The sequence below is a fragment of the Trichosurus vulpecula genome, chromosome 6, assembly GCF_011100635.1.
Source record: "Trichosurus vulpecula isolate mTriVul1 chromosome 6, mTriVul1.pri, whole genome shotgun sequence".
Lineage (NCBI taxonomy): Eukaryota > Metazoa > Chordata > Mammalia > Diprotodontia > Phalangeridae > Trichosurus > Trichosurus vulpecula.
The window spans coordinates 211,864,481-211,881,369 of record NC_050578.1 but is presented as its reverse complement, the minus strand read 5'-3'; the positions used below and the strand labels follow the sequence as shown (position 1 = coordinate 211,881,369).

The following is a 16,889-nucleotide window of genomic DNA, read 5'->3' as shown; positions in this document are numbered from 1 at the left end:
TCTCACTCTCGCTCTCTCTCATACACACACACATAAAACTATATACATACACATACTATATATATATATACACACATATATATATATACACATATATATATATACACATATATATATATATATATACATATATATATACTTACACATACATTTTTTTTGGCTCGTGACTAATATACAATTGAGTATACCATTATCTCTAATCACCAGAAATTTTATTCAGTGGCAAGGGAAAGAAAACCTTTTTTGGATCTCAACCTCTTGTTAATATCTGAATCACTCTTCCCTCTAAAGCCAAATTTTAGGAGCATGAGTGACTGCCTCGTTTCAGGCTATTAATATAAACAGCAAAATGAACATTATAATAAAGCAAAAAATTTAAGCTTCCTCCACCTCCACCCTATCTCTATGAAATAATCTTTTTAAAAGTTTTATAAAAAACTAAACTACTATTAGCAGACCTAAGACACACTCTCTCACTTCATGCCAATACATAACATAGGATAAAGTTTATTTTTCATGATATATAAAAATAATCATTTCTTTTTAAAGTAACTAAAAAATATTTACATCTCCTTCTTACATTTAGGAAATGAAGGTCACTGATTATATACTAAAAGAAATGAATGTCTTTTAGTTCTGTTCTGTGTTCATGACCTATTAGTCACATTCTATGCTGACTTAGCCAATTAAAACAGTACATCAAGATATGTGCTACTGGTAATTCAAATTTAATTTCAAGTGAAAAAGGATGGATGATGACAGAATATCAGTAGAAATAAATGGTTAATTAAAGTTGATTTATTATTTCATCTTCTCCGAAATATTAATTTAGTTTATGAGATGTAATGCAGCAACTTTTAACTGCATACATTTAAGAATAACAGGAACTATAATTTTACTTTTATCCCAATCTTAATTCTAGAAGCAAACATCATAAACCAGTTTAATAGAAGAGTTTTTCTAATCGCCACTCCTGAAGGCAGCTTTCAAAACCCATCTTCATTTTCTCTATACAATGCTTCCATTTCTTCAGTTGCTCTATTCATTTAGACAAAGAAGAAATAACTACACACATCTTCTTTCATACGCTAGTGGATTAAACGGGGCAGCGATGAAGTGATTTTGTAACAATGGCCATATAAATATAGCTCCCACATTACGGACTTTTAATTTGCAAACCACCACCAAATGGAAATCACATGCTGCCTAAGCTGTTAATCAGCATCAGGTCAGGAAGAGGTGGGGTAAAAAGGGACAGAGAGCTAAGTTCTCCATCTCTTCCTCTCCTACATCACAGTGAATCTAATCACCATCCTTGGGAGCAGTAAAGAACACTGCTGCTCAGGAAAGGTGGCAGAACCAGCTAGCTGCACCCATCCACACTGGGACTTAGGCATCTTTTCTCCTGCTAACTACCACAGGAGCCCAAGAATACTGAGACCAAATATCCCCCATTTCTATTACACTTTTAACTTTTATAAAGCACTTTCCTTAAAACAAAGCGATGAGGGAAGGAAACCAAGCAACCATGCTGCCGTTTTACAGATGAGTAAATAGAAAGGGGAAGGGAGTTATCCCAAGTGCACGATGTGTCAGGCCTAAAACCCAACAAGTCAATAACTCCTGGAGGACCCTGGAGACCCTGACAAACAGAACAGTAACATAAAACACACTACCCATCATGAGAATGATAAGCCAATAAAGAAAGCTTGAAGTTCAAATGGAAAATTCCTGTCACCACGATTCCTGTTCTCCCCATCTCTCTCCCCACTGATCCTTGATACCTCTTCATATTCTTGAACATCATCTTTCAGCAACTTGAGCTCCTCTTTCTCTTTGGCTAACGACTTCTTTTGTTCCTTCAGTTTACTGCAAGCATCACTAAGCAGGTCAATTTCTTCCTTGGTTATTTCTTCTCCCTGGACAAAAAGAAGTGCCCCAAATAAAAAACAAGAACATTGGCCTTTGTTCCTGGATAATTTCACAGGCTCCCAAGTTTTCAAATACTATATATTCCCATTATATATTCATGGTGGTGGTCTAACTACCATGCTATCAATTTAAAAAGCCAAACAAACCTGTTAATACCAAAATTAAATGTCTGAGGCAGAGGTGCAGAAGAGATCAGATAAAAGATCCTAAATGGTGTAGAGAAGATGGACTCCTTGGAATGTTTGGGGGAAAGCTTCATTTGTTTGGCTGGATCAGAAGACAGTGTGGGGAGTCAAGAGAAATCAGGCTGAAAAACACTGGAGGGCCAGGCTTAAGAGTTTCAATTTTATCCTAAAGGGAATCAAACAGGTTCACAGCAAGACTGGGTGGTTTTTTTTTCCTCCCTCTGAACTATCCTGAGCTAGGAATGGTTTGTTACACAGTGTATTCTCTCCTTTCCCCTTAGAAGACCACTTCTTATGCCGGAGAAACGGAATGCTGCTTTATCCCTGCTACCTAACAATACTGCCCCCTCCAGACCAGGGCACCTGGTTCTCTCTTCTGTTTTACTTCCAACATTCATTTTTTTAGAATCCCTTTCATGGTCTTTACACTTTCTGTAACACTGAAGTAATCCTAGGCTTTATTTAGCCTTCCTAACACTAGATTTACAAGTTCATACTACTTTTTTGCATTTGTCCTTGTTTAGAAGATTTATCTTCCAATTTAGATGTTTAAAAACAATCCTAACGATTTTATTTATATACAGAGCTGACAAGTACATTTTAATATTCTTGAGTGGAATTTTTGGTGGGGGGGGGGGGGGCAGGAGGTGAGGGGTACAAAATAACTCTACATTTTCTATGGGGTTACTGACCCTAGAGAAAGAGATGTTGAGAGTGAAAGTTACATAAAATTACATTTTCTCTTCTCACTGCCACAAATACCTCCCATCATTTGCTTCCTAGCTTCTTCTAGCCTCCTTGTTTTTTAATTTCATCATCTCTTACATTAAGTCAGGCAAAAATGTAGACAAAATAATGGAAATTTTTATGGATTAAAATTACTGGTATTTATCATCAAGCCTGCTTTATTTTGAATTTATAAAGTAGGATAAATTATTTATTTTGTTTCTTTTTTTTTTCATGAATATTCTGTTTATCTAAAGTCAAGGAAAACCTTGTGAAATCCTGAATATATCAACAGTTTTACCGATCTGGATCTATTGAAACTTCTTCCCACAATTCCTACGTGACCTTAAGAAAACATTCCAAACACCATGTTTCACATGTTCGTTACCTTCAGGCCTTCTAAGACTGGGGCAGTATCAATCAGAATCTCCGATTTCAATGGCACCTTGGTGAGTTCCGGCTCCAGATCTTGGGATGCAGGGATTGTTCTTCCCTCCTGAAGAACTTCTGGACCCAACTCAACTTCTTTCTGAATTGCAAGCCACACACAAATCAAAAATCATTCCACAGGTAGTATTTTCCAGGGTAATAGTCTATGAAGGTCATCATCTACAAGTTATATCCTTAAAAGTTCCCACCTTAAATAAAAATGATATAAACATTTGGATTTGCAAAACATGAATTCAGGAGATAGATTTTTTTAATTTACCAAATAATCCTTGACTGGATTCCTTTACAAAATGTATCAATTAAAAAAATTCCTACTTATATATAACTTTTGAAAAACACATATGTAAAGTAAGGCAAAAAAACAAAACAATATTTTTTAAAGTACCTTGCAAATTATGAAATCATGTTCCTATTTGGGTTGTGGGGATATGGGGAGAAGGGTAGAGGAAAGTGAGGTGTAAAGAGGCCAAAAGAAGAACATAAAATGACTATAATTGTTAAATAATTTATATATAATTTTTACATTAATAGTGACACAAAATACAGTTAATTCTTAATTATTCTTGGACAAATTTAGCTTAGAGATATGGAGTCATTCATGCCACTTCAATAATGTGTTAATAGTGGGCTGAATCTAATTAATATGAAATTTTAAAAGTATAAATGTCAAGTAATTCATTTGGGTTTAAAAAAAAGTTTAAAACTTCACAAATATAGGATGAGGAGGCAAGGTTGGACAGCAGTTTGGGGAAAAAAAAATGATGGTTTATATGTGGATTATAAGCTCCATGAGTCAAGAATGTGATCTAACACTAACACCACATTGCATTACATACAGAAGCATATAGTGTCCAGGATTAAGGAGGTAACAGTCTCATTACTACTTACTGTCCTGATCATACTACATCTAGAGTATTCCTTTCATTGCTGGATAGCACCAAGAGGACATTAATAAGATGCAAAGCACCCAAAGAAAGGCAACCAGAATGGTGAAGGGTCTTAAAGTCTATGGCAGATGAGAATGGTTTGAAGGAGCTGGGAATATTTAGAAAGGAGTAAAGACTTACAGGGAACATGAAAATTTTCTACCAAATATTTGAAGGCCAGCAATTATGTGGAAGAAGGAAACTATTTGTTCTGTTTGGTCTCAGAGCTAAGAGCAATGGACAGAGACCATGAAGAGACAAGTTTAGACTTGATGTCAGAAAACACTACAACTACAATTATCTGTAATAGCTGTTCCTCAGTGGAGTATTGTTTCTTAATGAATTCAATCTAAAATAACAAAGAAAAATAGCACTTATATGCAAAACTTATACTGCAATAAAATTAATTCAATGACAGCTAACACTCTGAATCACAAGCAATGTCAAGCTGCTTTATATGCTTTCTGTGCTGTCAAAAGTAAAAACAAAAAGTGAAAGCTCTATTCTCACACAAATCTACAATAGATTTCTTTTCCGAACTCAAACTACAGTTCCAGTAGTGTTTTTTGAACCTCAGTCCAAGTACAAAAATAATTTCCATATTTCAAAGTCCATTTAACTGAGGACTTTTCACCTAACCTTGAAATGAAAATGATTACTCAGTAATGTAATGACATGCCAAAAGGCAAATATCCAAAGAAGAACTGAACAGAATTCTCTTAAGTGCCTTCGAAACAATGAATATGTTCAATTAAAATCATGTTCATGGACTAATATTAGAATTCGGCAGTGCCTGTCTATGTGAAAAATGATTTCCAAAGATGAAATATGAAAAATCTCTAAAAATCAGCATTAACTCATGAACACTTGCTATCAATTTTGATGATAGGGAAAACTAACTTTGAATCTCAATCGCGTGAAACGTTATCCCCCCCCCAAAAAAGAATTACATTTTTCTCATTAGTAGACTTGTATTTTATACACACACACTCAATTTGCATTATTATATTTTTAATTTCATCGATAAAAAATTTATGGAAATTTGTTTTCTTTCTTGTTATACACATAACTACAAATTATCCTTGATTTTGCATTTTGGTCCACAAAGCTTGAAATATTTAGTACCTGGCTCTTTGCAGAAATGTCTGCTAATTCCTGGACTAGATTAGTGGTTGTGTGACAGGTGGGGTGATACTAGATTCAAGAATGAGGAAAAGGTTTACAACAGCTGCCATGGGCAGTGAGAGAATAGCAAAAGGCCTGTTATATCACTAAATGACACTGGAAACCAAGGTCAAGTTATGCATTGTCAACTGGTAATGGCTAATACGTAGGAAATGACAAAGTTCTATTTCCTACCTTTCTCCAGTAATGCTCAGCAGCAGGTGATAAGAACTACTCAGGGATTAGGATTAGGGGGATGGGAATGATGGAAGGTTCAGAAGTTGAGGGATTCTAGTAAGGTGCTGGGACCAGTGAATCATTAGAGTTTGTGGTTGCATATGGAGACAAATGAAGCCACAGTGAAGATGATGATAAGAAGATAAGCAAGTGGTCAAGGAGTTCAATGGTCATGATGAGGGACAAAAATTAAGATAAAATACCTTTGAGAACAAATTTTGGGGGGAGGTTCAAGGGGTCAGAAAGGAAAACAGTAGAACTTGTAAAAATAGTTGAAATCTGTTTTCAGTTTGCCCCCAAATAACACCATTTCTATTCATATTCTCCAAATATATACGAAAGCATCATCCTTTAAAGCAAAGAATCACTAGATTAAGTAAACAAAAGTTAAGGATCAAAACACCCAAAGAAGCATGCCCACCACCACTGTACTTTCAAATACAAAAACCACCTTTCCAGCTGTTTCCTCCTGGAGAACTTCTCTGGCCTTTTCAGCAGCTTCAGTCAACCTTTCCTGCTCCTCCTTCTCTTTATTTTCTTGTCTAATGGCTGCTTCTTCCAACAGAGTGGCTTCCAGCTTAGCTTTATTGTCTACTTTCTCACCTTCAACCTCAGCAACTTTGACTTTGGCTTCTTTGGCCTATAAAAGAAAAAATACTATAATCTATGCCCTACAGGTAGTCAGCCCTACAGTTGCACTTCTGAATAGTCTAAAAAGAATATCTGTAAACATTACACTGGGGGAAATCATTTTTAAGTGAGAAGTCAATCCCTCCCCTCACCCCAATACCACATGCCAATTTTTAAACATCCCTATGTTTTCTTCCCTGCTGCAACTATGCAAAGAAAATGTCAAAGTCTAGAAATATAAATTCTGAAGAGTCAAAAATTTGCAAGGCAGTATCATAGACCATTTGATATTATTTCTGGCCTTGCTGCACATATGGATTGCACAGGGTCAAATAAGTGTCTGGCAATGATACTCAATTTTTAGAAGAACCAACAAGGAAAAATTCTATTCTGTATCTGATTCTCATTAACAAGGAGATTTGGGGAGCTGAACTGTTAGGACCCATGGCAGGGGGAGGGGACGATCCCCCCAAGAGCTTGTGATAGAAAAGCAGAACTCTGGATATGCTCTGAAAAGCACCAAAGATTTGGGGGAAAGATTTTTCAAAAGTTCAGAAGAAAGACAGAATCTGATGGACTAAATTTCTACAAGGGAAGTCAGCCCAAGAGGAATGGAACTCAAAAACAAAATTCTGAAGACATAAAGGGAAACACTTCCAATGAGGAAGAAAAAGGAGATTTGTAAAAAGGGACCAAAAAGATACACACCTTTAATTCTTAAAAAAAAAAAAATGTACAGGAGAGAGAAACCAGGCCAGGTAACCGAGGATAAATATAAGACCACAGCCCAGTCCTGTAGGAGTGTTAAGGCTCAGAACAAGAGGAGGCTGTCAAGGGAAGCTAAAGGCAACAAAATTGGTTGGTTCTAGGGAATGGAGGTGGGGGTGTTAAGTTTTTTTTTAAAGCTATTTTGGGAAACTACAGTAACAAAGAGGGGACAGGACCTTTGTTGTAGCCAGGATCACAACTGACAAGAGAGAGAAGGCTGAGCTGCTTAAATCTGATATGCCTTCTATTTTCTCTGCCAGAAAGAATGACTTGGGTATTGGAAAAACCAGAAAAAATGACCAACAGGGAGATGACACTCAACCCCCACACAAGGCCTACTAGTACAGGAACATACCAGGATTCATAGCACCAAAATTTTGAGGTCAACCATGACATCCCATTTTTTTTAACCATCATCAAGTGACTAAATTATATAGATCTTACCCAGAATGACACAGCAACGTAGCAGTGGCAAGGGCCATAGTGGAATACAAATAACTAGACCTATGTTACTAATTGTTCAAGATGTGGTTCCAAATACGTGAGGTTGGATCTACCAACCTGAGATCTAGTCCAATTAAAGAAGGAATAATTTAACTGGCCAGTGAATGAATGACATTTATATTTTATCAATGTTTTACTCTGAGAGAGGGACCCCATGTTTTTCCTGTTCTTGTGGCCATGTGAAGGTCTTCAAAATAGATGTCATGAAAGCTTGATATTAGGTCATTTTCCTCATCTCTACAGTGGTAGATATCTTTTGCCATCTTCACCTCTAACATTCCAAAATTTGTTCACCCTATCTGGTACAATGCGAAAAGTACCAACCAGTCACTGACCCAAGTTCAAGCCCTGGCTCCCCAACACTTACCAAAAGGGCCCAGGACAAATTATAACACTTCCGTACCTCAGTTTCCTCATCTGTAAAATGGGGATAACAACAGTTGCACTCCCCTCCTTTACGGGGCTATGATGAGGAGAGCATTCGTAAGTTCTGAAATGCTACAGGAATATTAACATTATGGGACCCAACTCTTCCAGTGTCTCCCCTTATCAAAGCCTAGCCCAGGTGCCCCTTTCTTAGGTAGGCCTCCTTTGATCAGTCTTGAAGAGAGCTCTTTGCTGCTGGCACCACTCATGTCACATATTTTACCTTGCAATGTCATTAAACATTTCTCTCTAGTAGGATTATCTCATCAACTAGACAGCAAGCCCTCAAACAGAGCCTGGCTTAGACCTTTCTGTTTCCTTTGGCCTAGCACCTTCCCAGACTTGAAGCCCAATAAATGCCAACTGCTATTGACAATGACAGGGTATTGTTGAGGAACAAGTCATTATTTGTATTGGGATGACCACCTAAAAGATGTCATCATAATGATGCAACTATTTGTAGAAATGTGTATTTACAAATTCAGGAAAAAGGACTAAGATTAAAATATATCCCTTGTATTAAAAGAAAAACTACATTAGCTATGTCATACTTACTGCACTCTCTGGAAGGGTCTGTAAGGTTGTTTTGAGCTGATCAGCTGGTGACAAGGTATCAGGCAGATACATAGCTCTGGACAGGAGAAGTAATGAAGTAGGGATTTCCTGGTTCAGATGTAGGTCTAACCACTATAATCCAAAAGAGATCACAGATTTCATGAAATATGTTTCATTTTGTTTTTGAAATTACTCTTAAGCATAATACACAAAGACAGTCTAGTAAGGTCCATCAGATTCAGGATCAAATGAAATAACATTCACAAGTATTTCTTTCTATTTTGTTTACAGATCTCTCAGATACTTCTTTGAAGAGGATTTTGGAATCAGAGAACCTGGACTCAAATCCATTAATTACTATCTATATAAGGCAAATCACTTAAGCCTCTCTGGGTCATGTTCCCTTCCTCATCTGAGGGGCTGAACTAAGTGATCTCTAAGGCCCTTCCATCTCTAAATACAAACACTTGAAATGTTCTCCAAGAAGTCTTCTCTTTGCAGATTGAGCAGCCCCAAAGGTTTTATGACATAGTTTCAAGTTATCTCCTCTTCTGGTATTCTGATCATTCTATTCTAGACAAATTGTAGTTACCAGTGTTTTTTCTTAAACATGGAATCCAGCAATGGACATAATATTCTAGAAGAGATCTCATCACCGTAGAGGACTGGAGAAAATACCACCTTCCTTGCTCTGGACCCTTGAGAAGGGAAGATCACAAACTTTCTGAACATTTCTCTGGAGCCCTGAATTCATTAGCAGGGGATAGGAAATGAAGGCTGTGACAGTAAAGACCCTGAGCTAGGGTGGTTCTGGGATTTCTGCTCCTGGGCCAAGAGCCGCCAATGCGAAGAAGCAGCCTAGAAGTTAGAAGTCCCATGTCAACTGAAAGGAAAAGAATACTAGATTTGAAAACAGAAAGCCTGAATCTAGATGCAATATTTGTCCTTTACAAGTCTTGGGACAACCTCTTTGAGTTTTTGCATTGTCATCTATGAGATGGTGTTGCCTGACGCCATTCATCAGTATCTGTGTATGCAGACACATACATACACACACATCCACATCCACAAGAGGCAAAGGAGTACAGAAAGCTAGCCTAGAAGTCAAGACGTCCACCTCTGACACACACTGACTGGCAAGGCATCATCTCCTACTGCCCTAAGTAAGCAGCTCTCTAAGACTAAATTCACAGAGCCGTTGCAGATCTGCATTGGCAGATGGTGCTTCCTCATAAGAGAACTCCCTATACTGATGAGATCACAGGTTTAGACAAAAATAATATACAAATACGTATGTGAACATACGAATAGATTCTTAATATTACCAATGGTACATGAAGTTGGGACAGATGAAGTCAAGAAACATGGCAATACCAAATCACATATACACAAAGGAAAGCCATGCTGGAGATAGCAAGATTTTGAAAGCGCAGAAGAAGTGATTTTCTTCAAGATCTCAGAGTTGACAGCTTGAGGAGATGGAAGGATCTCATGAAGATTGTTTTAAGAATGAAGGAGATCTGGACATTTTTGAAAGCAGCAGGGTAGGAACTGACAAAGAAAGACGGAAAGATTACCAGGGAGGGTAGAAGAAAAGGTAGTGACGGAGAAGGCAATCACTGTGCTAGAGAATATGGGAAATGAACTACACACATACCTCAGTTAGCCTAACGAAGGAGAAGGGGCCACCTCATTAGCAAAGACTGGGATAAAGGAAGACAGAATCAAGGATAACGTCAAGCCTTTCTGAGATGAAGAGACAGAAAAAAGAGAGTGGTGATGGCAAATAGCCTCTATTTCTCAATAAAGCGTGAGGCAAAGTCCTCAAGCTTGAGAGGGTAAGGGGATAACTGAGTTTTGCCTGGAACAGGAGTAGTAGACTAGGTTGAATTTGGAAATGTGCTACACTTTAAATGATTCTAAGCCTGACACAAAAATCCGTCACTATTCTGTGGGTAATGCTGCATGGTTACAAATAATGAAATACTACAATCTCCAAAGAATATAAATTAAAGGTCATGCCAAAAGGCAATGAAGAGACATGTGGTAGAAGAAGACTGCTTACACCAAATTTATGAACAATGACCTGCATGCAAGAAATGGCATAAGAAATTATAAACAGATGAGTGGAAAAATTAGTCATGCAGGGAAAACTATCCATGGCACATTACAAGCCAGAAGGCTTGTACATCTGCACATGAGGCAGACAGTCAAGGGAGGAGTCAGGGCATGACACCAACCAGGTCAACCCAGGAGCCGAGGGTGGCTGGAAGATAGGTTGACCTGGTAGAACATGTGCCCACATCACAGAACTCAGAGCACAGAAACACTCAAGGAAGAACCAACACATCAAAAGAGTCACACACACCACTACCTTCAAGTGAGCCAACAAAAATGTCCCAATTCCTCTTTCTGCATCTACAGAACAGGGATAAAATTCCTAGCCTGACTAAGTCAAAAGACTGCCTCATTCCTTTCCAAGAAAAATAAGATCAATTCCTGATTACTTAGTAGCTAATTACAGTGGAATATATCTGTGGAATATAAAGATTCTCTGCTTCTGCTTATTAGTCTTCACCTAGAAGGTTCAAGGTGTACCAACTTCATTTTACTTACTAGCAATGCTGTCAGATAGTAAAGCTTTGAGATTCAGCAATCATCTACTGATTTGGTTCATTTTTGTTTCTTCTGGCTTAAAAAATAGGCCAGAATTTCGGAAACTGTATTCCAAGGAACCTTGAGCAAGCCACGTGATGACCATCAAAAGATGCTTCGGGAGAGGGAAAGTAAATACTAACAATATTTTAATTTTTTTAAAAATATTAAATATATAGCAAAAATACTTGTCACAAGTGAACTTTTTCAGTATAAAAACTGTCTCTTCTTTTATAGTCTAAATTTTCCTTTATTCCCCACTTTATCTCAAAGCTACTGTATATGCCCTCAGAATCCTGAGGACCTTATGAGTTCTGAAATTAGTTTAAGAAATGCTAAAATGGACAATGAAAATTCATCTGAAAAGGCCCATTTCAAAGGAGTATCTCAAAACTAATTATCCCAATCCATTCTACACCAGGCACAACTGACAGGTTTGCAAAAAGTCACAAGGCAAATATAAGTTATCAAGTCAAAATGCAGCTGTTGGCTTTTCAGTCACTTTGTGACTTTCAAGAAGAGCCCAATATGTGATCTAGTACATCCACAATTTAATTTGCATAAAATGTAGTAAGTCTTCATTCTGTAGAAACCGTAAGCTAGTGTTGGTTATTTACCTGTTTAAGTTGTTCCCTGAGACGTTCTTCAGTGACTCCCAAAGCCCTCATACCTCGTGCCCGACAAGCAGCTTGTAATTCCTTGACATTCAGAGTATCTACTCCTTCCTCAGCAATAAGCTGTAAAACAAAATGAAACGTAATCACCTCAAAAATGCATTTTTTTTAAAATCACTAAAGGTTTTATGAAGCCATCTATGATTAACACTCTAATCAAGGTTTGTCTAATCTTTTTAAGAGGCAACAGCAAAACATGGTTCTAGGTTAAAACAGGTCTTAAAATTCTGGAGCTACAATTTTTTACATGTTTGATTAAAAGCATCAAGAAGGACCTCCAGGAGAGGTGGAGAATATGGAAAATAAGGCAATAACATGTGTAAAGGGAAAAATACAGAGAACACAGGGCCCAGGCCTGATCGCTGAGAAAGGTAATAGGAAAACGTATGATGAAGAGGAGACGTGAGGAATGAGGGAAGCTGGCTGGTAAAGAGGAATTAACAGAAAAGTGAGAGTGCATTACTCCCCTATAGAAGCCAAAGACATCTAGGCCCATGAACTTGCGGAATAAGTAAAGACCTTGAAAAATGAGTATGATATCAATGCACAGGCCTGAAAGGAAAAACCTAAAATTCCAGGAGTGGGCCTAAAATACTCTACTTTTCATTTCCTTTCAACTCTCCTTAGAGACTAATTTTCAGAGGAACCTGTTTATAGAAAAGCACTGACTTTTCCTACTGGTAGATTTCTGTGGCCTCTTAACCTAGTAAAATAAAATAGAGAAAACAGAAACAAGATGGAGTATGAAGAATTGTGGCAGGTACCAATGCAATCAAGAAAGGCCAAATGATTTCTGAGAGCTGTCTACCAGACTGAACTGCCAAGAGCCCTGAAGCTCTCTGACTCTATGTTGCCATTTCTGGACTTGTTTCTTACCCACGTTTGCCTCCTATCAGCTTACTTGGGCATCTCAGTGTGGTAGAAAAAGCTACTGAAAGAGCAAGGTTCATATTCCAAATCTACTGGTAAGTAGGCTGACTACAGGCAAACCATTTCTCAAAAGGCTCACTTTCTTCCTCACATCATGTATTATCACAGACTTCTTATAAGAAGAATACATTGTAAAGCACTATATTAAATGTAGCCCACGGGGCAGGAAGTACATATGATGTTCTATTTTGCATAAAGCCTATTTGAGTAAAGCACCAAGAACAAAAAAGCATCCATGACCAACTTTCTTATTTACCTTTATTTAGATAATAGCCACTAGGGGCTGCTATCATGTCAAAATATTATTGTCTAATGTTAAGAAAAAAACATTTAAATAAAATATCCATGGAAAACCTAACTTTCAGACTAACTTTACAGCCAAAAAGTCATGTGTGGGTATGTGTGTGTGCCCATAAGCATGTGGACAGAGACCATCCTCAAAGCCTTTTCACCATGGTAGGACCTACTAGAGCTTTCACTACCCTGGAAGACCCTGCCTTGCCTCTATGACACGACAGGCATGGAAGAAGATGGCAGGAGAAGGGTCTTCCTTTCAAAACAGCAAATAAATAAAAATAGTGAGTAAAGCTGCAAAAACAATATAGATCAATGATGTCAACTCAAATAGAAATCGGAACCACTGAATCATACATGACAACTCTGTGGGCCACATAATGACCTTTAGAAAAGCACATGTAAATATTATATTTTTAAGTACTTTCTAATTACATTCTGTTTGACATCTCTGATCTAGACCAAGTTCCCACAGTTACACAATTGTGAACTCAACAACTGTGATAATGGACATTTACATAATGCATTTCATTGTGCAAAGCACCTCATGTTGTCTCAACTGACTGTGAAAAAAGTTCTGTAAGGTGGGGAGTACAAGTATCATTATCCCTGTTTTACAAATGAGGTCCTGGAGCTTGGATGCTTTGCCCACAGTCAATCACAATGGGCACAACCTCTAGAAGCAGGATCTGAATGAGCCTCCCTGATCCTAAGCCTGGCATTCTAGTCCTTCACAGTGTTTGTCCCATTAGGTGAATGGCCACAATGGAGGAAAGCTTGAAGCATTTAGTCAAACAACTCTTCCAATCCGGTGACATAACCAAACTATTGGGAAATGAGAACCTTTTTGGGAATAGTATTTTTACTTGGAATTCTAGGACTTCTCTAGCACCCTAACCCTACTAATTTATAAAATAGGAGGGGGCTCTAGGGATATTCATTTTCTGAATTTCAAGGAAGAAAGTTTACATGAAATGTACAGGGTGTCCAATGAGCTGGACTCCAGCATTTTAAGAGTCACAAGATCTTGGGTAGAAGGGCCCTTAGATATCAACTGGAAATGAACAGAAGGTTATGAGAGATGAAAAGATCACAAAGACAAAGGCCATGATCAGAGCGCAGGCTCAAAACCTATTCCTTCTCAGAGTAATGGTGGAAAAAGCACAAAATAAGATACAGAGGATTACAAAGGAAATCTCTTTCACTGAATTACAGTTATTAAGATATTTAAAAAACAAGTTCAATGGCCCCAGGTCAAGAATCTCTGCTATAGAGAAATATTAATATGGAAACAATAGGCGAAACCAGCAATTTTCCTAATTGGTCATAAAAAATATCTTTCCTCATGACTCTTTTTGGGTGCCCCATTTCCAAAACAAAGATTTTAAGATTTAGAAAACTCACAATATTCTACCTCCATTCAAAGAAAACTGAAGCCTGTACAGAGGAAGACAGGACAGAAAATGACCAGTGTTTGGGTGAGCCAGGGCTTGGCATAGGTAACACGCAGACGCCATGGCACCTCTGCAAAAGGTTATGCCAGTGGCTTCTGCTTCTGACCTGCATGTTTCTGGCTATTGAGAGGGCAAATTAGAAGAATCCACTAGCCTTCTTCTGAAAGAAATCTCAACCATAAAACTCCTAGGAATATTGTAGCCAAAATCCAGAACTTCCAAGTCAAGGAGAAAATATTTGCAAGCAGTGAGAAAGAATTCAAGTACTATGGAGCTACAGTCAGGATCATAAAAGATTTAGCAGCTACCACCATGGAGGAACGGAGGGATTGGAATATGATATTCCTGATGGCAAAGGATCTCAGGTTATAACCAAGAATAACCTACCCAGTAAAATTGAGTATGATACTATAGGGTGGAGGGATGGACAATTTAATGACATAGAGTACTTACAAGCATTCCTGATCAAAAGACAAGAGCTAAATAGAAAACTTGGCATTCAAGCACAAGACTCAAGAGAAACATAAAAAGGTAAATATGAGTGAAAAATCATAAGGGACTGAAAAAAGATTAAACTGTTTTCATCATAGATGATACATGTAACCTCTCAGAACTTTGTCATCATCAGGGGTCTTAGAGAGAGTCTAATTAGACAGAGAGCCTGGGTGTGATTTTTTTATGTTTGGATGACATGTAATGGAAGGGCCCTGCCTCCCAATTCATAATACATTATATACATATATATATATATATATATATATATATATATATATATATATATATGTACAATAATCTGAGTGACAGAGGAGCAGCTTAACCAAAGCTCACTCACATTTCTAAACATGTTAGTTTAAATCCACAGGCTCAGACATGAAAAATTAGAGAAAAGATACTCGTGGTAGATTCCCAGAATCAAAATATAGGTTGTCCCAAAAGTCTTAGTATGGTCTTAAGCTTAAATAAGTTCAGAAGTATAAATGCTACAAACTTACAAAAATATCTGAAAGGCTAATTATTAAAAATGTTAACTATTGACATGTCTTACTAAAATTCAAAATCACCATCATCTTGATGGTGATCATCTATTCAATTTTCAAACTTTGTTAAAAAAAATCCTCAGCAGCTGCTGCTCAGTACATGAAAGAACTGCATTTGTAATTCTAGCCTTAATATAATCCAAAGAACATAGTTTTGATGCATACATGTCAGTTCTGATGTAACCCCATGAAAAAAAGTCTAATGGAATTGATTAAGGTGGCCAAGCAAGTGAATTTCCTCAAATAATACACTGGTCTGGGAAAGTATCATCCAGAAACTCACACACAGAACATGTAATGATAAATTCTGTTGTCTTGTTAAAATTAAAAGTTTGTTATTCAGAATTCACAAAATAATAAATATAAAATAAATCTGAATAATCAAATTTCAAAAGGATTTTTGGGTAATGCTGTGTTATTAATTGCTTCTGAAGTTATTAAAGCTTTTTTTCTTCTTTTTAAAATTTATTTTTAGTTTTCAGCATTCACTTTTATAAGATTTTGAGTTCCAAATTTTTTCCTACTCCCTCCCTTTCCCCCTCCCCAAGACAGCATACAAATGTATTTCCACATTAGTCATGTTATAAAAGAAGAATCAGAACAAAAGGGAAAAACCATGAGAGAGAAAAAAAAGAGACAGAGAGACAGAGAGAGAGAGAGAGAGAGAGAGAGAGAAGAGTCTGCTTCAATCTGCATTCAGACTCCATCGCTCTTTCTCTGGATGTGGACAGCATTTTCCATAGTGAGTCCCTTGGAATTGTCTCAAATCATCGCATGGCTGAGAAGAGATAGGTCTATCAAAGCTAATCCTTAGACAATGTTGCTGTTAACTGTGTACAGTGTTCTCCTGGTTCTCCTCATGAAGTTATTAAAGCTTAAAACTTTACAAAGACTTTTGGAACACTCTGTACGTTTCTAAACTTTCTTCCTTCAAAAGGAAGAAAATTCATACCCCTCAGAACTCTCCCCCTCCCTTTTTATAAATCAGCAGAGAAATGCTAGAATTCTAAGCAAAAACTTTGCTATCAAAAAGGCCCTTGCAAATATCAGACAGTGCCCCTGCCAATTTAATAAGGGCTCACTCAGCTCTCCTGCCCACCTACCTTGTCATCTGCTTTCATTGACCGTAGTCTCATGATCAACTGAAATCGCAAAAAGTTGTTTGTCCCGATTGACTGCAGCTCCAGCAGTTTGCAGAGGGCCACCAGCTGTGGTCTAGTCAGGTTGTCCAGAGTCAGCTCATCCTCAAACAGTTTGGAGAAGCGCAAGATTTCTTCATTGGTGGGTCTCTCTCCAGTCTCTCGTATCTGCAAATCAATTAGGAGACAAGGACTCTCTAATG

At 37.5% G+C, this 16,889-nt stretch overlaps 1 protein-coding gene across 2 annotated transcripts in view; it reads right to left on the bottom strand.

Moving 5' to 3' along the window:
• Window positions 1–16,889, bottom strand: part of LETM1 (leucine zipper and EF-hand containing transmembrane protein 1) — a 74,623-nt gene that overhangs the window by 11,859 nt on the left and 45,875 nt on the right. For both annotated transcript variants that reach the window (XM_036762656.1, XM_036762655.1), the window contains exons 6-11: window positions 16,651–16,854; window positions 11,776–11,895; window positions 8,504–8,635; window positions 6,072–6,260; window positions 3,232–3,372; window positions 1,785–1,919 (exon numbers count right to left, since the gene is read on the bottom strand). In XM_036762656.1, the coding sequence (XP_036618551.1) occupies window positions 1,785–1,919; window positions 3,232–3,372; window positions 6,072–6,260; window positions 8,504–8,635; window positions 11,776–11,895; window positions 16,651–16,854 (921 nt within the window). The remainder of the gene's footprint in view (window positions 1–1,784; window positions 1,920–3,231; window positions 3,373–6,071; window positions 6,261–8,503; window positions 8,636–11,775; window positions 11,896–16,650; window positions 16,855–16,889) is intronic.